The 21918-nt window shown below is 52.7% G+C and overlaps 3 protein-coding genes across 11 annotated transcripts in view; all 3 read left to right on the top strand.

Annotated features, from left to right (window-relative positions):
- The first annotated feature begins 755 nt into the window (after positions 1-755).
- Repin1 (replication initiator 1) lies at positions 756-6625 on the top strand. 9 transcript variants are annotated; one of them, XM_074060892.1, is made up of 3 exons: positions 756-889; positions 2389-2586; positions 3892-6625. In XM_074060892.1, the coding sequence occupies exons 2-3, from the start codon at positions 2430-2432 to the stop codon at positions 5598-5600; spliced, it is 1866 nt and encodes a 621-aa protein (XP_073916993.1). In that variant the 5' UTR covers positions 756-889; positions 2389-2429; the 3' UTR covers positions 5601-6625. The 9 variants fall into 9 exon arrangements, with proteins under 9 accessions (XP_073916993.1, XP_020029012.2, XP_073916987.1 ...); XM_020173423.2 differs by having other exon boundaries at positions 871-889; positions 2460-2586; XM_074060886.1 differs by lacking the exon at positions 756-889 and adding an exon at positions 982-1696 and having other exon boundaries at positions 2460-2586; positions 3895-6625.
- A 3898-nt stretch (positions 6626-10523) lies between these two features.
- Znf775 (zinc finger protein 775) overlaps positions 10524-21918 on the top strand; it is a 17954-nt gene continuing 6559 nt past the window's right edge. Inside the window, exons 1-2 of the mRNA XM_074060847.1 lie at positions 10524-10623; positions 18766-18847. Of these exons, the coding sequence (XP_073916948.1) occupies positions 18817-18847 (31 nt within the window). The 5' untranslated portion in view covers positions 10524-10623; positions 18766-18816. The remainder of the gene's footprint in view (positions 10624-18765; positions 18848-21918) is intronic.
- The window catches only part of LOC109692659 (uncharacterized), a 22968-nt gene continuing 19857 nt past the window's right edge, over positions 18808-21918 (top strand). The window contains exon 1 of the mRNA XM_074060862.1: positions 18808-18847. The gene's annotated coding sequence lies outside the window, so the exon portion shown is untranslated. The remainder of the gene's footprint in view (positions 18848-21918) is intronic.

Raw genomic sequence — 21918 nt, 5'->3', positions numbered from 1 at the left:
AATGGGTAAACAGGAAAGTGGGCAATGGGATATAAATTCTCAAAATACAACCCAAACTGGCAATAAATAACCATATTTAAAACACCCCATCTGGCTAACTGGCAATCTAAAAAACAAATTAAAACAATGAGAGCCATTTTAAATTAAATTTGAAAAAATAGCCAGCATTGTCAAGGAAATGGAAAAATGGTCACTTCTTAGGGAAAACTAATAAATCCACCTGCAAAATCATTTAGAAAGCATGTTAAAAATATACCTTGTTTTTGACCCATCAGTCGAAATTCTGAAATGGGTTATGTACAATACGATATCAACCTATAGAAAACTATAGAAATCTACGTGTACATTTATGCAGCCATTAAGAATCTTGGTATAGTGCCACATGTGGTGGTTCATGCCTGTAATCCCAGCACTTGGGAGACTGATGCAGGAGTGTGGGAGTTCGAGGCCAACTAGGACGACATAGTGAATTCCAGCTCAGCCTGGGCTACCTACCAAGACTTTGTTTCAAAACAAAACAAGACAAGACAAAACAAAACAAAACGTTATCAAACAATATCTAATGAAACAGGAGCAAACTCACAATATTAAGTGAAAAAGGCAGAACATATCTTTGCAAAGCATTATCTCAATCATGCCAAATGGATGTGCATAAACACCAAAGGATATGTGCCAAAATATCAAACGTAATTGACTCTAGGGGGTAAAAATATTCAAGAGCTTGACGTTCCCCTATTTCCTGTTTATGCAACTGATTTTAAAAGTGTGTTAAAAGTAATTGTACAATTCGAAAACTACTTTTGACGAAGGCATGAAAGGACATGGAACTGGACTAGTTTGGAAGCCCCAGGAAGTGTTTCGTTTGAAAGCCAAGGCCACCTGCTAGTGGGTGAGTCACAGGCACAGGCTCGCACCTGCCTTTACAGACGCCACACTGGCTGCTGCGCGTTTCCAAGAGAAATGACCCACGTGCGCAAACGGGCATCGCGGCCGTGGCCCCACGCCTGGCCCGCAGCCACAGCAGGCCCGGCAACTCCCGATCGTAGTTTTGGGGATGGAGGCCTTCCCAAGTTCACACGCTCGGGCCTTTTTCTGACTCCAGGTGCGCCGCTGTCGCCCGGGGTCCACAGAGCGCTGGCGTGCGCACTGCGTCCAGGGTGCGCGGTCGCCCGGCAGCAGCAGGCACGGCCTGGGAAAAAAGCCCGGGCACGGCAGTCCAGGGACAGTAGGCGCCCTATTTGGTCTCCTGACCGGCTCCCAGCCTGTAATAACCCCGGGCGGGCGTTGCAGACCCAGTGACCACAAGCCGGCCACGCGGTCGCCCGGGGACGCGCGTCCTCTGCAGGGACAAAGGGTCGAGAAACTTGAGCTCCGGCCTGTCTCGAAAACTCCGATCTGGTGGCCGCCATGGCAACGGAGTTGGGCCCTTCCCGGCCGGCTGCCCGGGTGGAGGCGTACAGAGGGTGACCCGGCCCGCCCCACCCCCAAGGCCGCGGCCGCCGAGCCGGCGACTGACCCTCGGCAGCTCCTGTAGTCACGTGGCGCTGGGAACCCGGCGGGGGGAGGTTGGGGACGGGCCTGGCAGTTGTGAACTCGAACCTGCCGCTGTCGCCGCGGCGGGACTGGGAGCGGGCCGCGGAGGCCGGCCTGAGGCTCCATGGACGGGCGCCGCGCCTCGGCACAGCCCGCGGGAGAGGTACGGCCTGGGCAGGGGCGCAGGGGACACCACGGGCCCGCGGGGGCGGCTCCACCTGCGGGGCGCGTGACCGTGAGTGTGCGCGACTGTGGGTGTACGGGGAGGGGGGCTGCGGCGGGGGACGAGCGCACCTGCGCACCGGCTCCACGGGCTGCGCCGTGCGTGGGACCCGAAATGGCTCACTGGGAGGAGCGGGACTCGCGCGAGTGGACGGAGGACACGCACCAATACAAAAGGGCTGTGGGGCCTTCTGCCACCTTTGGCCATCCAAGATGCCGAAAGGGATCCTGGCCGAGTCCGGCACACTAGCGCGCCCTGCTTAGCCCCATGGGAAACAGGCCTGGAATTCCTGATGGGAGGAGAGTGGGGGAAGGGGAGCCAGCAGGGATTCCAGAGTTACTCCCTAGGCCTCCTTTGGCCACCAGGAAAAGACCCTGACCATAGAATGGAGAATTCTTCTGTGACCTTACAGGGGCAGGAGGTGACCCCCAAAATGCTTCCTTCGTGTAGGGCCACCGCTCATTTATTAATCCAGTATCCATTAAGGTCACTCTGCCAGGCAGGGCGTTGGGTTGATGGCTGAAGACTGTGGCTTTGTGGGGGGGAGGACTGGGCTGGTGAGGACACAAAGATGACTGCCCTGAAGGAGCCCAGAGCCTCACACTTTTTTTTTTTCTCTCCCCTCCCCACAGGTAAGGCTGGCCTCTCTGCAGTCAGAGGTCTGAGCTCTGCCATGGGGGTAGGGGTGTCTTTATTGCTGCAGTTTTCTCTGACATCCGGGGGCTACCAGAGTGTGGGCCAGAGCAGGCGCTGCAGCGGCCGAAGTATCCCCAGGAACATCCCCAGGAGGAGCTGGAAAAAGTCTCATCCCCAGCTCTGCGGTCTCCAGGGTAGAGTCTGCCCTTTGTGTGTTCCCAACCTACCCCACTGCCCCAGAACTCAGGCCTCCCTGTCCTGGCAGAAAGAAAAGGGCCTAACTGGGAAAGGACCCCTTTCTCATATCCTGGGGTATTCTCTGGGCTCAGTCAGTTCCCCTGGAATGAGTCATGTCTGCATTTACCCAAAGGAGAGCAGGCTCTGAATAATCTAGGAGGAAGTGTTGCAGGAGTCTGTGAGCAGACAGGGGACCCCTGAGGAGTCTTAACTGCCACCCTAGCACGCACTCTGCGTGGGAGGCTCTCAAGCAGGAATCTGGGTTCCCCTGAGCTGTGGAAGAGCTGAACATGGGGCAGCCCCTGGCCAGGTTGGGGCAGGACCAGACAGGGGACAGAGATTACAATCTCTTCATGCCTCCCCTTCTCTTGCTCCAGTAATCCCCAGCACCTCAAGGGAGGCACAGCCAAAGATCAGAGGCCCCAGGGCAGCAGGCTGTGGGTATTTCTTGAATTGGGAGCGTTTCTTTCCTGTGGTGGCCTAATTTGTGGGAGTGGAGAGGGGCAGGAGGGCAGAATGTGGCCTGGTGTTAGGCTGTACTGAGAGAGGCACCCCTTCCCTCCTTCTCCTGTCCCTTATAAAGGCTGTTCTCACCTGCTGTCCAGGCTGCTGCCCAGAAAGGTTGAGGAGGCACTTGCAGCCTGGCAAGAATGAAAGGCTGTAGCAATTTCTTTTGGCAAGATCTTTGCATACTTCCGAAAGACACTGGCCTGGGGGTTTAGAAGTCCTGTTCCCAAGTCTTGGTTGTGCTGTTGGTTTACTGTGTCACCTCAGGCAAGTCCCATCCCTTTTGATGCCTCTCACTTGCTTCATCTGGAGCTAAGTGTCTGCTCCTCCAGCCTCACAAGGTGTGGTGAGCTCAGAAGTGACAATAGGAGGTAGTAGACACAAAGAGAGGGCCACAGAGAAGCTTTGAAATGGTGTGAGGCACTGTAAGGATGTGAGTCCCATGTCTGGAATGTTTTTGCACCCAACACCAGAGTCTTCTCTCCCTCCAGAAAATGGGGGACAGGGAGTGATTCCAAGAAATAGCAGTATTTCTCCCTTCTGGAACTTTCCAAGGCAGTGAAGATATAAGATAAATTTTCTTGGAATGTTATCTAGAAATCCAAGATTGAAAAATATATATATAACAAAGTAGTCTAGGTATCAAAGGCTTCTGGGAGTTCCTGGAGGGCAAGCTAGGCTCAGGACTGGCATTGGAGGGGAGGAACCGGGCTGGATGTGTTGATCCTGCAGTGACTCTGCTTTTCCATCCTCAGCAGAGGAAGAACCGATGCTGGAACGGCACTGTAGGGGCCACGTGTCCATGGGCCCAACCCAGCCCCGGCTCCTTTCTGGGCCCTCCCAGGAGTCACCCCAGACCCTGGAGAAGGAGCCCAGCGGGCTGACGCATCAGGGCACTTTGGTGGGCCAACCAGGCAATGAAGCCCCTCGCAGGGTCCATCGCTGTGCCCACTGTCGAAGGCATTTCCCGAGCTGGGTGGCCCTGTGGCTTCACAGCCGGCGTTGCCAGGCCCGGCTGCCGCTGCCCTGTCCTGAGTGTAGCCTGCGCTTCCGCCACGCCCCCCTTTTGGCGCTGCACCGCCAGGTCCATGCGGCTGCCACCCCCGAGGTGGGCTTCACCTGTCATCTCTGTGGGCATAGCTTCCGAGGCTGGGTGGCCCTGGTTCTGCATCTGCGGGCGCACGCGGCTGCCAAGCGACCCATCGCCTGTCCCGAATGCGAGAGACGCTTCTGGCGACAAAAGCAGCTGCGAGCTCATCTGCGGCGGTGTCACCCTCCTGCCCCTGAGGCCCGGCCCTTCATATGCGGCAACTGTGGCCGGAGCTTTGCCCAGTGGGACCAGCTGGTTGCTCACAAGCGGGTGCACGTGGCCGAGGCCCTGGAGGAGGCAGCAGCCAAAGCTCTGGGGCCACGGCCCCGGGGACGTCCGGCCGTGACCGCTCCCCGGCCAGGCGGAGATGCGGTGGACCGCCCTTTCCAGTGTGCCTGCTGCGGCAAGCGCTTCCGCCACAAGCCCAACCTGATCGCCCACCGCCGTGTGCACACGGGCGAGCGCCCGCACCAGTGCCCGGAGTGCGGGAAGCGCTTCACCAACAAGCCCTACCTGACGTCGCACCGGCGCATCCACACGGGCGAGAAGCCCTACCCGTGCACCGAGTGCGGCCGCCGCTTCCGGCACAAACCCAACCTGCTGTCGCACAGCAAGATCCACAAGCGGTCCGAGGGCTCCTCACAGGTGGCCCCCGGCTCCGGGAGCCTCCGGCTTCCGGCCGTAGTCCCGGAGGCCTCCGCAGAGCCGCCCTCCGCGAGGCCCGCGGTGGAGCCTGCGCCCCAGGGCTCTCTGGAGCCCCCACGGGCCCAGGCGGCGGCGCCCCCGTCCCTCTACAGCTGCGATGACTGCGGGCGGAGTTTCCGCCTCGAGCGCTTCCTGCGGGCGCACCAGCGGCAGCACACTGGGGAGCGGCCCTTCACCTGCGGCGAGTGCGGGAAGAACTTCGGCAAGAAGACCCACCTGGTGGCTCACTCCCGCGTGCACTCGGGCGAGCGGCCCTTTGCCTGCGAAGAGTGCGGGCGCCGCTTTTCCCAGGGCAGCCACTTGGCAGCCCACCGGCGCGACCATGCCCCCGAGCGGCCCTTCGTCTGCCCCGACTGCGGCAAGGCTTTCCGTCACAAGCCCTACCTGGCCGCCCACCGGCGCATCCACACCGGCGAGAAGCCCTATGTCTGCCCCGACTGCGGCAAGGCTTTCAGCCAGAAGTCCAACCTGGTTTCCCACCGGCGCATCCACACTGGCGAGCGGCCCTACGCCTGCCCTGACTGCGACCGAAGCTTCAGCCAGAAGTCCAACCTCATCACCCACCGCAAGAGTCACATCCGGGATGGCGCCTTCTGCTGCGCCATCTGTGGCCAGACCTTTGATGATGAGGAGCGGCTGCTGACCCACCAGAAGAAGCACGACGTCTGAGAAGGGCAGGGGATGTGGGGGCCGAGGGAGAGAGGGCCTGGGTGGCCTTGCAACAGGAGTGTCGCAGTTGGCCTCAGGTGCCTGCGCTGGTGCTGCTGGAGGGGACAGAGAGATCCCAGGAGGGCTAGAAGAGGCGGGAGTGAACTAGGCCCTGTTAATGTGGGAGTCGACCCCGGTGGGCAGGGAAGGCCCTGCAGAGTATCCGGTCTCTAGCTTGTTAGCCTCAGCTGGTATTTCTAAGGGTCCGTTCTGACTGTCCTGTACCCTGGAAAAGTAGCAATAGCAGCTCTATCTACCCTTAGAGAACTCGGCTAGAAGAGCCACCAGTAGGAGGGAAGTCATTCCGTCCTCTGGTGTTAACGCCTTAATGTCCCAGTCTTTACCATGAGTTACTTCAGGTCATTTTTGAAAGTAGGTGTGGCATAGCCCTTAGTAAATGAATGCTCTGGGAGGGAAAGTGGACCAGCTGGATATACCTTGGAGAACCTGCTGACCTTGTTAGGCAGCAGGAGAGAAGCAAGGCTGCTCTTACTGGTCCCCCTCCCCACGACCTCCTGCATAGGTACCCAGGTTTGGAGAGGCCCGTCTACTGTTAGTGATTCCATCCTCTTCCTCGCCAGGATCAATCCCCCAGAGCATTTCCTCCTTGGTCTGCCTGGCTTTACCCATCAGCCCTCCCAGCACTGAGGGCTTCCCTGGCTGTTTCGTCTGAACCCATGAGCCTCCTCCAGTCCTTCCAAAGCTCAAGACGTTATGGGCAGGACTGGCGCACTGATGCTGGAGGGTCAGCTGAAGGCAGGTCCTGGGTGAGCTTCCACCTGAGCACCTGGGTGGCAGGGAGCTCCCCCTCCTGAGGCCCTGGTTCTATTGTAGGATGATTCTAATTGTTAGAAATTCTCCCTTATGATGATTGATTCTGCTTTCCTATGATTTCTACCTACTGGGCCTTGTTTTGTCTCTGGATCCAAACAGAACAACCATTTACCCTCCTTTTCAAACTAGAGAATAAAGATTTGGTTTTAGAACTGGTGGCTGGGACTGTTTCTTTTCCTGGGGGCTGGGGGCTGGAGGGAGGAGCAGGGTTGCAGGGGGATACTGTCAGCAGGTGAGGGTCTCTGTCCTCCCTCTAGTCCTCCAGTCTTTCCCTGATTAGGGGGACCTGGCACACTCAGAAAGTTGCTAATTCTCAGGGTGACGGGTCAAGGCCCCAGAGAACTGTGTTAGGTAGAACACTCTCAACTTGGAACTAAGGTCTTGGTTCCTTGCCACTTGACCCCCTAGGATGGACCCAGGGCTGCCATTGTCTTTCTCACCACCTTGGCCTTTTTGGCACTCCAGTGAGTACTGAGAGCCTTTTTGAGGCTGTGGAGCTTACAGACTTTGGTTATACCTGGGGCCCCTGGCAGAGTTTAATAGAGTGAAAAAGTCTCTGGGAGGAGGGGAAGCAATTCTGAGCAGCAGAGATGGCTTTTGCCTCTCCATCCCCACGCCCCCACCCACCAACTGGGTGCAGAGCCACCTGACCAGGAGTTCAGACTCCCAGTGGGGTCAGGTCAGTCTTAAATGATGCCAGTTACCAGGAGGGAAAGAAGGGCTGACTTGATTCTGTCCTTCAGGGCCTCCCTGGTTGGTCAGCAGGTCCCTCACTACACCAGGCTTCATACACATTTGAGTGAATGTTTTTTACCAGGCGTCAGCTGGCTCTTTTCTTGCCGTCTTAGTCATCTCTGTGTTGGTCCCTGGTGCCCAGCACAGAGTAATGCCTAAGAATAACTACCATATGCTCATTGAATAGCACTTTGCAGAGAAATGCTACATGACCTCACCTGGTCCTTATGTGGTGAGTGCTCTTGTTCTTTTATACACAAACATATTTGCTTGTGGTTGGTTGAATAGCTGGCAATCACCAGAGGCTGGCCTATCAGGGCTGTCTGCTCCTGCACCCTTTGATCTTCACCACCACCACATGGGTTTTTGGATAAGTTTAGTGTGCAGCTTTTGGTTAAGGTAAGGATTAAATGCCTACTGTGTGCTTGACATTATGATGGAAATGAGGGGGGTCAGTTATAAAAATAAGTCCCCTATGAGAACTGGGTCTGGAGAGGATGTATATAGGTATTAAAATAATGAGTAGGGAAAGATGGACAGTGGGGCTCAGTGTGTAGGATGGAAGCCAGCGACTTCAAAGATTCTTATTGCTTTATGAGATTATGGGGCCACTTAAAAGCCTGTGTAGTTGAAGGCAAATTGTCTATTAGAGCCTGGGGGCAGAGGGCATGGTCTCAAGAAGGCCCCATTGACAGGGCTGGAGGTGTGGTTCTAAAGGTAGAATGCTTGCCAAGCAAGCAGGAGGCCCTGAGTAAGTCCCACTCACATCTGTTCTCTGAGGAACACCATGTCTTCCAGGAAAGAAAAGATGACAGGAAAGAGTAGGTGGACATCTGGAGATGATGAGCGGGAAGGAAGGGACAGGTCCACAGGCATCTGGGTTAGCACTGGGAGGTTGGGAATCTCACCAGTGGTTAGAGTGAGAGAGGGAATCTGACCAGTGGTCCTGACCTTAAGAAAAGTTATCCTTTAAAAGGAAGTGGTGAACTGGGTGCTGGTGGCTCACACCTGTCATCTCAAGCTATGCAGGAGGCTGAGAATGGGAGGATCACAGTTCTAGGCCAGTCCAGGCAAAAAAATTTGCAAGACCCTCCTCAACAGACAAAGCTGGGCATGGTGGCACATATCTGTCATCCAGGAAACGTGGGAAAGTTAAAACAGGAGGATCGCAGTTCAGATCAGCCTGGGAAAAAAGGGAGACCCTATCTCCAAAATAACCAGAGCAAAAGGGCTGGAGACGTGGGTCAAGGTGTAGAGCAGCTGCCTAGGAACAAAAGGATGTGGCCCTGAGTGCTAGGCTGCCCATAAGGGTTTGTGGGCAGAGATGGTGAGGAAGGTCTAAAGAATACAGGGCCTTGAGGGGGTTAGGAAAGCAGAGATAGGTGAACTTGCTCCTGGTTCCTCAGGGAGCCTAGTGGTCCCCAAGTCCTTGCACAGGGTGGTTCATCCTGACTGCAATCAAGGAGAGGAAGTCAGAGCTCTGCCACCAATTATCAAACTGTTAAATTACCTTTTAAAACATAAAACAATGCAGACCTATATATATTTTTTTATGTGAAAATCCTTCATCATCCCTGCCCACCTCTTCACACTGAGAAAGGTTTGAGGGGTATTCTCTCTCTTTTGTTTGTTTCCTGCAGATTAGCAAACATACAGATGCAGCCTCCCTGCTTTTGCTTAATGGGAATAGGATCCCAGATGTGCTTCATTCCTTCCATCCCTGAAATACCCTTTGTCAGGAGATGTCAGTCTACAAGATGTCTTTCACTCTGCAGAGAAGGAAATACGCCCAGAGAGTGGAAGTGATGTCCCAGGGTCACACTGCAGCCTGTGGCAGACCTGGAGTGAGACTACTAGTTTCTGAAGCAAGCCATTTCTATAGTGCCTTCAGGTGCTATCTAAAATAACCATGGGAAGGAGACCATTAAGAATTGGTGGCTGGTGATGTATGGTTTCTGTACAGTGTGTAGGGTTTTATGTAGCACTTTGCAAGTGATCCTATAGATTTCTGGTCTACAGAATAACCAAATATAAAGGTAAAAGCCCAGAAAGGTATGTAGTCAAGTAGAAAAATCAGATGAATAAGTCAAAGTCCAGAGACAGAAAAAGTATCTTTTGTAAAAACCGCACATGAAGTTAGTGGCAACATAGAATCCCACTCCCTTTTCATTGTGTTTCTGGAGCTAGGCAGCTGGGCCTTCATCAGCTGCTGACTGGTTAGGGAACAGAGGTCCACCTGCTGCGGGGGGCGGGGGGAACATAAAGAGAGGGGAGAAGGAAGTTGGAAGTCAGAGAGATCTAGCTTCTGTTTGCATCCACCTAGTGTCCCAAAGCCAGTTTGTAAGCAGCACTGGAAAGACCCCTACCATCGGGAGTTGACCCAGCTGTGACCCCTTTGATGCAAAAGTGAGGAATTTCCTTCCACTAAGGTAGGTAGAGGAGAAAACTCCCTTTCCTGGAGTCTGGGAACCCAACACCCTTGTTGGCAGTCTGGACCAGGTTAACAGCAAGGTGATGATTCCACCCTTCTGAGCCCTGGTGAGCGGTGACACTAGATCTGGTGACTTAACCTCCTCACACCCTGTTTGCTCAGCTAGAAACGCAGGGTTGAATGCCATGGTTTCCAGGGTCTCTCATGGACAGCTCCAAACATCCTTTATTAGCACGCACTGCAGGCCCGCGGTGGTGCTTGGTGCTGACGACTGCGTGCAGCATGCGCACGCACGAGGCACGTGCACCTTCCTGTGATGTGTACACACCGGGTGTGCAGGACCACCAATTGAACAGGGTCCAGGAAAGGTCAGGGAGGAAAGAGAAAGGGTTGCACCAGAGCAGACGTGCGCTCCAGGGGAACCTTCAGAGCGGGAATTTCTGTGTGGTCCCGGATGGCTTTCCAGCACGGGCACCGTGACTGGCACGATGCAGGCGCCTGGTAAATACTTGCTGAACTAAGGATGGAACCCACACCTGTGCCCCAAGTTCAGACGTTAATATGTGCGTGCTCGGAAGGCCGGTCTCGCAAAGGCCGTGGACCAGGTCCGGGGGAACCAGGCGGGCAAGAGCGCTGCAGCGCCACGGTCATCAGCTGCCCGGCCGCACCCTGCCTACCCCTGCAACCCGCAGCGCCCGCGTTCACCGCGCCGGGCCGCGCGCCCGCGGGGCGAGGTCAGCCCCCGGCTATTGGCTCGGGAGAACAAAGGGGCCGCCCCGCGGGCTGCTCCGATAGGGCCGGGCGGGTCATCTGAGCAATGTAGCCAATCGGGTGGCTGGGCGGCCCAGGGGACGGTCAAGCCCGCCACCCAATCAGCGACGCGCGCCCGCCCCGCCTGCCCCGGGACTGGCCAGGGCTGGGAGCCCGGTGCCCAAGTCGCCCCCGGGGTGGCAGTTCCCGTTAACCTTAGCTACAAAGTCAAAGGTATTTATTTCCCCGGCCCCCTCCCTCCTAGTTCCTCTGCATTTCGGGAGGGGAGGGGCAGTGCGAGGGATGGCCCGGCGCCCGGCCCCGCTCCCCCCGCGCTGCCCCACTGGTCCCGGCTGGAGCGGAGGGATGGGGCGGAGATCTGCGGGTGCCCGGAGCCCTGCGCCGACCCCCACCCCTAGCTCCGGGCCCCAAACTTTCTCCATCCTCCACGCAGCCAGCGGGAAGGGACCCGGGCGGGGGTGGCGAGGGCCGCGACAGGGCAGCGGGGTCAGGGGGGAGGCCCGTGAGGACAAGAGGGAGGACCGAGTGGTGAGCGGAGGGTCGCCTGCGCACCGCCTCTCCCGGGTTGTCCGGTGTTCCGAGTTCCCAATGTTCGCCTCCGGGATAGACCCTTTTCTGGGGACAGGAACCCCAGTGCACGCTGCATAGTGGCTCATAGGTGATCAATAAAGGTGTGATTACATGAGAGCCGGGATGTGGGGAAAGGATCGGAGGTGAACAGTGAGAGGGAAGAACCGCAGAAGTTACAACTGTGTGCGTGGGGCTGGGGCTGTGTTCCTGAGACCTCAGTCCAGGGAATTGAGAGCTGCAGCCAGGGCGCTCTCGGTGGGGGGCGAGACGGGACAGAACGGGACAGGGCGGGGGCTTCTTCCTCTGTGAAGGTGGTGGTCGGGTATAGAGGTGCTGCCTCCCTAAGTCCAGAATAGGTCTCCAGTCAAGGAGAGGCTGGGTGTGGTCACAGCCCGAGCTGGAGGTGAGTGAGTCCTGGCTCCTCCATTAATGTTCATTTTGAGTCTTGTGCTCATCTGTAACACGAAGAGGTTAGATAGCATTCGTCTCCTTTCTGCTCTAACATTCCATGATTCTGTGCTTCTAATCTGTTGTGGACTGAAATTTCTTGCACTTAACTGTTCCCTTATAACCATGTTTGCTAATACTTTTCAGTGCTGGAGGCCTGTGCTGGGTGCTAGGGACAGAGGACCCCTGTGTTAACATGCACGTCGCCTTCTTGTGGAGACAAAGTACTGATACATTTTTCCTGTGGATACTGGGTCTGGTGATGAACAGGTTAAATGGAGAAGGAGCCCCTAACAGCCTGGTGTGTCAAAAAAGGCATCCTTGTCAAAGTGATCCCTAATCTGGTCTGAGAAAGGAAGTCGGGCAAGGCCCTTCCAAGACTGGTCATAGGTGCACAGGTGTGCGAGGACAGACCGTGTTGGAGTGCAGTGGGGAAGGTGAGCAGAGGCTAGATTTTGAATGGCCTTGCCCAAACATTTTTAGCTAAATCTGAAAGTGTGGGGGAACTCTTGAAATATGTTAAGTAAGGGAGTAATGTCCAAATTTCAATTTTAGAAAAATCAGTTTTGATTCTGGGTGGGGATGTATGGAAGGAGAAAGTCACATAAGTGAGAAATGGTGAGACCTGAACTCAAACATGGGCAGGAGATCATGGAGATTATATAATACCTTATTGCAGGTAGAGCTCAGTGGCCTGTTGGTTGTGAGCTGCTTGTGCCCTGTGGTGGGGAAAGGTGTGTAGGTTTTGAATTGGAGAGGGCAGGGTGGGTGATTTGAGGGCACAGGGAACCCATGGAGAGGGAGCCAGGCATGACAGATGGAGCCCCATCTGGCCTGGCCTGAGACCTCCAGGAGACAGGACACTAAGGTGGAAGACTCTGCAGACAGGGCTGTAGGCAAAGCTGTGGTGCACCCATCCTCTTGCACATCTATGAGGAGTTGGAGGTTACTGTGTGTGGGGTACCCAGGGCCTCTCAAGATTCTGAGGCAGCTGGAAGGAGTCATGCTTTAGGAGAGGTTAGTAGAAGTGGGGAGTTTGCAAGGAGGGCTTGGAAAATGTGGGCATGTGCTGTTCTCAGAAAGTAGTAATGGGAGAGGAAAGACCCTGTCCTGTTTGTAGGGTTGGAAAGTGTAGAGTTTCCAGACATATGGAGGGTTTTTTTGGTCACCTCCACTCAGGAACCTGAGACCCTGATGTGACTTTCCAGGGACAAGCAGCTGGTTGGTGGCAGGTAGGCTAGGACTCAAGGTTCCTGATGACTACTCTAGGGTATGATTGGGAGTCTGGGGAGATTTGGGCTGACCTTCCAGCCCAAGGAAGAAGGTCTGCTGCTGGCAGGTCCTGCGCTGGGCTTGTTGGGCACAGCCTAACTGTCTTTCTTGTGTTTTCTGTCCCACTCCAGCTTCTCTGCAGCCCCTTCTGGCCTATGCCACCTCTTCCCCCAGTAGGTGACTGCTTCTTGGGGCCCTGTGGGCATGGGGCTTCTGTCCCCACTTCCCTGAGTTCTGTTTCTTGGAGATGTAGGCCTGTTGGGATGGCCCTGGATAGTCCATCACCCTTGTGTCGCGATGGATTGACTTTCTGTTTTCAGGAATGTGCAGTTTGTGCTGATATGGTTCACAGTTGTCACATTTGTGTGTCGGTGACTTTTAAAAAATATCTCACTGGCCGAGGTTGGCTGTGGGTAACTGCAGCTGTGGTAAGTGAACTGTAGACTGAGGGGGTGCTGCACAGTTGGCATGTGTTCCCATGTATTTCTGCATCTTTGAATTGTTGTTTACTTAGCTGGCTTGGATGGGACTGTATCTGGGTGTGACTGGGTGTGCATTTGGGGTTTACATCACTTTCCCATATGCCTTTGGTCATATATTTAAAGTGAAAACATCACTGCTATGAACTGAAATCCATTCCCCAGGCACAGAAAATTGGCTCTGGGATTTGTCATTAGTGAAGAAAGACAGGGGCCAGAGGAGTAAACTTTTCAGAGTCCTCCACCTGCTTAATTAATCAATTCAGTCTGTATCGAGCACCTTCTGCTTATCAGATCTGGTAGGCCAAGGTCCCTGCCTTCCGAGTTTGCCCTCCCAGAAGACAGAAATGACCTTGGCCACCCACGACAGCAGCACTAGCTTTATATGGCTGTTGAGCACTTAAATGTGGCCAGTGTGATTGAGAAACTGAAATTTATATTTAATTTATTTGAACTTAAATAATCATATTTGGGTATAAAAGCCAAACTCCTGGAAATTAAGCATTGGTAGTTAAAGGCTATCTTGGTCACAGGTCTCTCTCTCTCTCTCTCTCTTTCTTTTTCATTTTTATTAGCATGTGTTCATTGTACAGGGGGACAGTTCTCAATAACTTTACATTGTATGTTGGTTAGATCGCCCCTGCCATCTTCCCTATCCAACCCCCTTCCTGCCCCACTTAAAGCAATTGCAAGAGGTTTCACCATTGCATTTCATGTACGTATACGAAGCCCATCAACCATAGTTCCTCACCTTCATCAACTCCATTCATACTCCCCCGCCCCCAATACCTATCTTACAGTCCTCACAGGTCTCTTAGAAGGCTACACAGTCAAGAAGAAAGTGCACCAGCTGGGGCAGTCCCACTTCAATTCCTTTCTGACTCCAGGACTTAACTGCTGTGTGACCTTAAGCAAATAACATAGCTTCTCTGAGCCAGTTTCCTTAGCTGAAGGATGTCATGGGCTCTGCCTGCTAAGTACTTGGTACCCAGTCAGTGCTCGGCAAGTGGTAGCATTCTTCTTATCCCTGTTGCCCACCCTCTTTCCATAACTAGTCAATGCCAAGGTGTTCAGGGAAGCCTCCCAGCCTCTCCTCAAATAAATGGAGGTGTAGAAGATGCACCACCTATGCTCCCAAGGGGTGATCTAAGAGCATCCTTGGCACAGGGGTGAGACCTGGTGCCCTTGCCTGGCCCCTTGCAGAGTCTGTCATGGCTCACTGGAGCTCCACTGGTGAGTAGGGCATGCAGCAGGAAGAGTGGAACCACCATTATGTGGAGCTGTGAGGAGCTGACAGAGTGCTCTGAGGACCAGGTGGGGTAAATGGGCCACTAGGAAGGACATGGCTACTGGAAAGGGAAGCAGAGGTGGAGGGAGTTGGCTTGACACAAAGGGGGATTGGGGCAGGCTATGTTCTGCCTGTCTTCTACCTGCTGTATCCTGGGGGGGAATGGGGGAGGACCAAGGAAGGGACCTTGAGGCTGAGAAAGGCCCCTCTCAAAGCCTCACCTCCTAGCAAAGACACTGGTGGGCCTGCTTCACTGGTGACAAAGGAGCCACCAGCCACTTCTTATTTCCCTACCTGGGGCTCTGAGTCTGTTCCTGTGAATCAAGAAGTTGGGAGGCCTGGCAAGATCTCTGAGCTGCGTCTCCCTGGCCTTGCTCCTCACCCCAGCTGCTCCCCTGCCCTCTGGTCTCTGCTAATACCAAAGCCCTTTGTTACCTCCCTGCCCAGCCTCACCACCTGCTGCAGTCCTCAATCCCCTCTTTGTGTGGTCCTGCAGCTGTCGGGCAGCCAGGCCTAGCGCCCAGCTGAGGGAATTTTTAACCAAATTTCGGCCTGTCCCAATGGGTGGCTGAGTTAGGGGCAGACCACAGGGAGCGGGGGAGGCAACTGGTGACCAGGGTCCATCCTGAGACTCATCCTCTGTGTGTGCCCTGCTCCCACAGTACTTGTGGGCTGTGGAAGAGGTTAGAGGCCTATGTGATGGACCAGGTTGTCAAGAGACTCAGAGTGGAGACTGGTGGAGGATGGAGCATCTGCCTTTTAGCTCCTGTATCCTGCTGGGCTGATTTTTTGCTGGCAGCCTGCTTCCTGGATGTCTGTCCTGTCAGATGACTGATGTGTCAGGGTGGGAGGTGGTGAGGAGGGACAAACCAAGTGGCATGGCAGAGCAAGGGACAGAATGATAGCGAAGCTTGGTGAGAGGCTCTGGGAGTGACCTGGAGGAGGTGTCCATGTGTAGGTGCTGCCTTGGCCTTGGCTTTTTCAGGGTGTGGTCTGTAGACTCATCCCACCTTAGCACACATGTGGAAGTGGATCTCCAAAAGCATGGCCTCCCTCCCTCCCCCATGTCTGTGCATCCACCTCTCATTTCTCACTTTTTCCCTTTCCTTACATTTTTCACTTCCTGCATAGACATAGGGCTGCTGTCTCTCATGCCCTGGTGTGGCATGGGACAGAGGTACTGAGCCACTAAGGGTAGGTCACCAAGAATCAGAGCCTTTCTGTTACCTAAGGTGAGTCTTAATGGCTCTTGGATGTCAGAGTTGGCAAAGTAGGCACTCTTTTGGTGTGGCTTGGAGGCTTCCAGGTATTGCATAGGTTGAATCCTGTCCCTCTATCCTTGCCCTAGATTTGTAGCTCAGAATCCAACTCCTTTCTTCAGTGTTTCCATGTCCAGATGGCCTCTCTGTCCAGGTCCGCTGAGCCTCTTGAGGTGGACATTAAGTCCAAGTGGTGAGAGGGGCCTCAAAGCTTGGAATGAAGAAACCCACAGGAAGGGGCCTGGAAGAAAGCAGGTGGTGGGCAAAGGAGGAGCCCCAGCCCCAGCAGGGTCCTTTTGGTCCCCTGCTTTCCTGTTGCTGCCTTCTCCTGCCACCAGCAGGCTGCAGCATTCATAAGAAAAGACAGTGGGGGGATGCCTGACAGACCCCTGGTAGGGAAACAAAATTAAAAACAAAATCTGCCTCCAACCCAGAAAAGCTTCCACAAAGGTAGAAGGGAAAGAAAACAGGCTTTTTGTTTGTTTGTTCATTTTGATTTCTAATAGAATAAGAATTAGAAGGATGTGATGACATCACGGGCAATCCACTGAGATTGCTAGTCACAGAGACTCCATCCAGGTAAAGGTATAGCCTGGCAGAAGCCACCCATTGCTTACCTGTTCTCAAGATAAACTTCAAGTAGGAGATGTGGCAGTGCCATTTGTCACATGCTATCCATCCTAAATTCACAAGGTAATTGTGCTGGCCATCTGTTAGCTAATTACTCTTACCCAAAAGAAAATTAAACTCACATTTTTATGACAGAAAGAGGTTGCAATTTGGAACCAGGAGCCTGCCCAGTTAGGTCCTGTCCTCCCATGGAGCTGCCCCCACCCCTCGATCCTAGCTGCTTGCATCTCAAAGGGATGGCATTCTGGTCCTTGAGGTAGACCTTCCTGGGTTGTAAAACTGGCAAGCTTGTTTAGCTTTTTAAGAAAGCATGGGGCCAGAACTTAACAATTAGGAGTTGCTAAAGAAAACGCTGTGGGAAAAGCATTCCCCTCTTTGCACCAGTGAAAGTGATTTTTTCTTTAGATTCAGCATTTGCCAACATGTCTGTCCCCCACCTCTAGTCAGGGTCAGGCTCTCCGTTGTGAGTAGGAACCCCTAGGACTCAGGAAGGGGACCTTGGGGAGGTCTAGACAGGGCTGGTGAGATCCCTGAGCCTTGCCACAGTGCCCCAGAAGGCAGAGCCGCCCACTGCCTGGAAGAAGAGCCCCTTCCTAGAGCAGCAAGAAGCAAGGTTGTGAGCTGCTGCTGGGCCGCCAGCCACAAGTCCTTGCTGTGCTAAGCAGATACAAGTCGCTGAGGCTAGATCCCATCCTTAGGAGAGGTAGTCCACACCACTGTGGTGGGTAACATTGGAATTAGAGTCCTGGGATTCCACATGCCAGGTTTGGCGACTCACCTCCATATGCCAAAGAGGCGTGATGAAGGCAGAGAGAGGAGGTTTATTACACGACTCAGGACATGCCGTGGGAAGAGGCGGAGAAAGCACTCAGCCCATCTTCAACCATCTTTGGGGTACAGACATGAGCTACAGGTTTAAGTAGACAGAAGAACTGGGGGCAGGGGACAAAGGTATGCATAAACAGTTCCAGTCGCAGGTGTGGTCTGTTGGTCATTATTCTGGAGTTGCTGTCTAGCAACAGGCAGGTGGCCCATCCTGAGGAGCCTTTACTGTTGGGGGTACTTTCGTCCCTTGTCATGAAGATGCTATCAGTTCTGTCTTTCCTGAAATCCAAGGTGATTGCAGAGAGACGGCTCAGAACAAAGACAGATACAAAAGGGAGGAGAGGGGCCATGCTTGTCTCCTGTTAATTCTTGCGCTTGAGTCAGGAGTGCATGCTTTTCAGCAAAAGCAGTTTGAGCACCTTTTACAACATGAGTGCATCTCTGCGCCACGGCTCAAAGCCAAGTAGCAAGTCTACAGATGCACATAAATTTGTTAAGTGCCCTCTCCCTGGGGACTGGGCATTGAACATGAGAAGTTCCTGTCCCGGTGATGGCGGGGAGTATGCAAGTAAAGAGCGTGGCAGGGGGCGATGAGTGTTAAGGACAGTCGGAGGTCGAGTTGGACTTGTAACTGTACATTGACTTGCCAGGGAAGGCTGCTCTGGAAAGGTGACATTTAAGCAGAAGAAAGAAGCCTAAAGTGAGCCAGGCAGAGATTGTGGGGGCAGAGGGGACTTCTGGGCCATGGCCAGGGGTATTGGAGCAGCCAAACGATCTACCCCCGGCCGTGCTCCAGGCATGAAAGAAACAGGTCAGGAATATTTAGGAATTGGTAAACCCTAGATCAATGAACTAGGAACTGGTGAGCCGGCGTGTCCTTGGGGAGGAGGTGGGCTGGCTGTGAGACGCTCTGGAAGAAGCGTTTGTGCGTATGGATGAGGACTTTGTTCTTTCTGTTTTTTGAAGGCACTGGGGTTTGAACTCAGGGTTTCATGTTTGCTAGGTAGGCACTCTTACCAGCCTTGGATAGGGACTTTGAAAGAAGGGCCACTGGCTTAGGAAAGGTGGGGGCAGGTCTGCCTTACAGGTAGGTGTCTTTTTTTTTATTTTTGTTTTTTTGTGGTGCTGGGGCACATGCTAGGCAAGTGCTTTACCACTGAGTTACATCCCCAGCCCCTCCAGGTGTCTTCTTAAGTGGGACTGATCCCATACAATCTCTCACCTCACCTGAGGTTCCTGATTCTCAGGTGTGTTCTTCACATGCCACCCTGCCGATGCTGAGGGTGAAGGGGCATGAAGCTTTGTTCTGGCAGTTAGGATGCCTGCCATTCAACCACTTCTGACTCTGGTACGTCAGGATTCTGGCCTAGTTTCCCTTTTGTAAAGTGGGAATGGTGCTAATTTTATCGGTCCAGCAGGTATGTGTGCTGTTAAAAACCCCTGCACATTTCACCTGAGGTCATGGATGGAAAAGCTTTTTGAGAAAGGTAGAACATCCTTTGAGATGGAAGAGGAACTGGGAAACCGGGGTTCATCTTGTCCCACAGGCCAAGTCTCTTTCTATCTCTCCCATCTCCCCCTCTAGGTGGCAGGGGAAGGACCTGGCTGGTGCTGATGCTGTGGAAGTCCTGTAGGGATGGAGAGCGGTCTGGCTGGCGACAGCACAGGTAAGAGAGAAGAGGAGAAGGCTGAGAAGGCTCACCTGTCCCTGTCTTCACTGAAGCCAAATGCAAGTTGCTCCCACCCTCAGCCAATAGCTTCTGGAATGTGCCATTTCAGGGTGAGGACCAGGACTTAGACTGGGCCATCCAAAGAACAGAACAAAGACAGAGACCTTAGGAGCAAACAGATGGCAAGGTCTAGTCCACTAACTTGGCAGGTGACGGGAGACACATAGCAGTTAGAAATTAGAGTTCAAGGTGGTTCTGCTGAGCAAACATGGAAAACTAGCATTCTGGGTAGGATGGTTGACTAAAATAAGCTCTGTTTGTGGACCAGCAAACAGTTTAGGTCACTGGGGCTCCTTGGGGTCACTCAGAGTTCAGGGTCTTTATCGGTCTGCCAGCAGTCAGTTTTGGTATCTCCCAGACAAGTGCTGCCCAGAGTAGAAGACTTTCCTGCCTGGTCATGTGCTCTTGGCCAGAGCCTTGCACCCGGCTGGAACAGCCCCTGGCACCTGTGAGCAACTCCCCCAGCTCTTGTGTCTTGGTGAGAGCTGCAGAGTGACTGTGGGTCCCCCAGCAGGGCCTGGTTTGAGAGGAGGCCCAGCCTACCTGGGTGTCCTGCCCCTTGCCAGCCATGTGACTCAGGTTTCTTTCCTTTCCTCTCCCCTCCCAGGGGAATCATTTCCATGGACCCAAGACTGAGACAAAGCTAGGCAGTAACTGAATGCAAGATAACCTTAGCAGCAAGCTCCAAGGGCGGCAGTGGGATGGGTGGAAACTACCCATCCTGGGTGGGATCCTGACACACATCCTCAGGTGGTGGTGAGGCTCCCACAGGATGGGCCCCTGCTGGTCTCACTTTGGAATCTGGGAGCTCCTATATGATACAGACACTAGAGTTGTTACCATAAAGCTTAGAGCACAGGGGCCAAATGCTCTGACCCAAGGACACCTTTTTCCAGATCAACTCCTAAGTGGGATCCTAATTAGCTGTGAAGATGAGTCCTCCAGGCCCCTCTGCCATCCCCAGGGCAGCTTCTGAGGCAACCCTGTGGTTCTAGGGAAGGTGAAAAACACTGGTTTAGCTACTGGAAGTGCTGAGGCATGAAGGGGACACTAGGGCTGGCCATTGGGCTGCAGCCATGTTCTCTTCATCTGGATCCCTCAGGCTGCCTGCCTGGTCTGACTTAGGGAATGGCTTATTCTGGACAGCCACCATTTTTCAGAGAGTTTAGAGCTTACCTCTTTTAACTTTTACATATTTTATGTGTTTTTTTATTGTGGCAAAATATTCATAACATAATTTATCATGTTAACTGTTTTTAAGTGTTGAGTATGTGGCACTAAGCACATTTATAATGCTGTGTCACCATCGCCACCATCTGTTTCCAGATCTTTTCATCACTCAGGCTCTGTACCCAGTAATAATCCCCATTTAACACCTTCTCATTTTATCTGACTCAAAAGTTAAAACATTCTTTCTGATGACTGAAGAGCTATGCCTGTAAGCCAGAGGCTTTGTGTCAGTGCTGAGTCCTAAGGGAATATGCCCCCAGCAGGCTCAAGTTCAGGCTCACCCCATTCCTCATTTGCAGGACCTGCAGGAACCTATGCTGGGTTCTCTTCCCCTGATGCCTTTCAGCAGGTGGATGGGAGAGAGCTCTGTCCTGGTGTTCTGAGGCTGCAGGCAGGTGTAGGCCAGGGTACAATGGATAACTCGTCTGATTATGGATCAGAAGACCCTGAGGCTGCAGGCACAGTGTCATCTTTCTGGCTGCAGGGGCTTTGGAGTTCTGGGGCATTAATGGATGTAGTGTCACTCAGGGACAGTGGTCCCTTCTTGTGTGAGTCCATCTTGGATTCATTACCAAGCTGCCAATTTGGACACCTAGTGCTAGATACTTTCATTGGCCAGCATTTCAGTGCAGCTAAGGAAACAGCCCTATAATCAATTCATTAAATGTGGGCATTCAGTTTTTGCCACTATATAATTCAAGTAACTACTTTTTGTTTTAAATTGTGCCTCAGACTAAAGTGATTTCTCACAACCAAGCTTCAGGGCAGGCATTATGGCATTGTTTTACCCTTACAGGCACTTTCCATGATCTCTTGCCCTGCAGTGACCCCATGATAGCCCCTGAGGACATGGAGGGGAATGGGGTCCTTTAGTCCTAGAATGAAAGGCTACCAGAGTAGAAGTGAAGTTTTTTTATAACTTTGATTTTTTTAAATGTTTAAAATTATAATAGTTGACCAGGTACAGTGGCTAATACTTGCAAATCCTATCTAGTCAGAAGGTGAAGATGGGGGGGATCTCAGTTTGAAGCCAGCCTGGCAAAAGTTAACGATATCCCATCTCAACCAGTAGAAAGCTGGATGTGGTACCTTGCTCATTCATGTCATCCCAGCTAGGAGGGAAGCATGAATGGGAGGATCGAGGTCCATGCTGGTATGGGCTTAAATGCAAGACCCTATTTGAAAGATAACTAAAGCAAAAAGGGCTGGGGGCATGACTCAAGTGGTAGAGTGCCTGCTTAGCAAGTGCACAGTCCTAAGTTCAAATCCCAGTACTGCCAAAAATTATAATATTTGAATGTAAAATTCAAACCCTTAAAATTATCACATTTGAATATCTCAAATTCAAACAATATAGGTAAAGGGAAGATTCTCTTTGACCTCTATCAATCCTGCTATGGTTAATATATCAGAGGTGACCGCCACCTTCAGGCTGCTTACACAAGCACGTATGTACATAGACACATAGTTTTATTTTTCATAAATTGGACCAGAAGATTCATATTGTTTTTCTTCAGTTTGTGATTTTCTTTCTCTTAAAATGTTTTGGAAATCTTTTCCTATTGGCATATATACAAATATATTTATATATTTGTATATATGCCAATAAATATTTTCAGTTGCTACATAGTACTCCATATTACGAAGGGAGTGGTAATTTTTAAACTTTTGTTTATGGGTATTTAGGTTTTTTTCCCCTATTGTTTACTAATTAAAAACAGCATTTCAGCGAATATCCTTGGTTACTCTTTGCACTCATATGTATTTCTTAGGATTTG

Source organism: Castor canadensis, chromosome 2 (assembly GCF_047511655.1).
Source record: "Castor canadensis chromosome 2, mCasCan1.hap1v2, whole genome shotgun sequence".
Taxonomy (NCBI): domain Eukaryota; kingdom Metazoa; phylum Chordata; class Mammalia; order Rodentia; family Castoridae; genus Castor; species Castor canadensis.
Note: the sequence above shows the minus strand (reverse complement) of the source record. Positions and strands in the feature narration are given on the sequence as shown.

Bases quoted from the DNA above. Each gene is read 5' to 3' on its own strand.
- Repin1 (XM_020173418.2), top strand. From the start codon at position 2,328: ATGACTGCCCTGAAGGAGCCCAGAGCCTCACACTTTTTTTTTTTCTCT. The intron at 2,587-3,891 runs GTAGAGTCTGCC...TTCCATCCTCAG, and splicing joins CCAGCTCTGCGGTCTCCAGG to CAGAGGAAGAACCGATGCTG.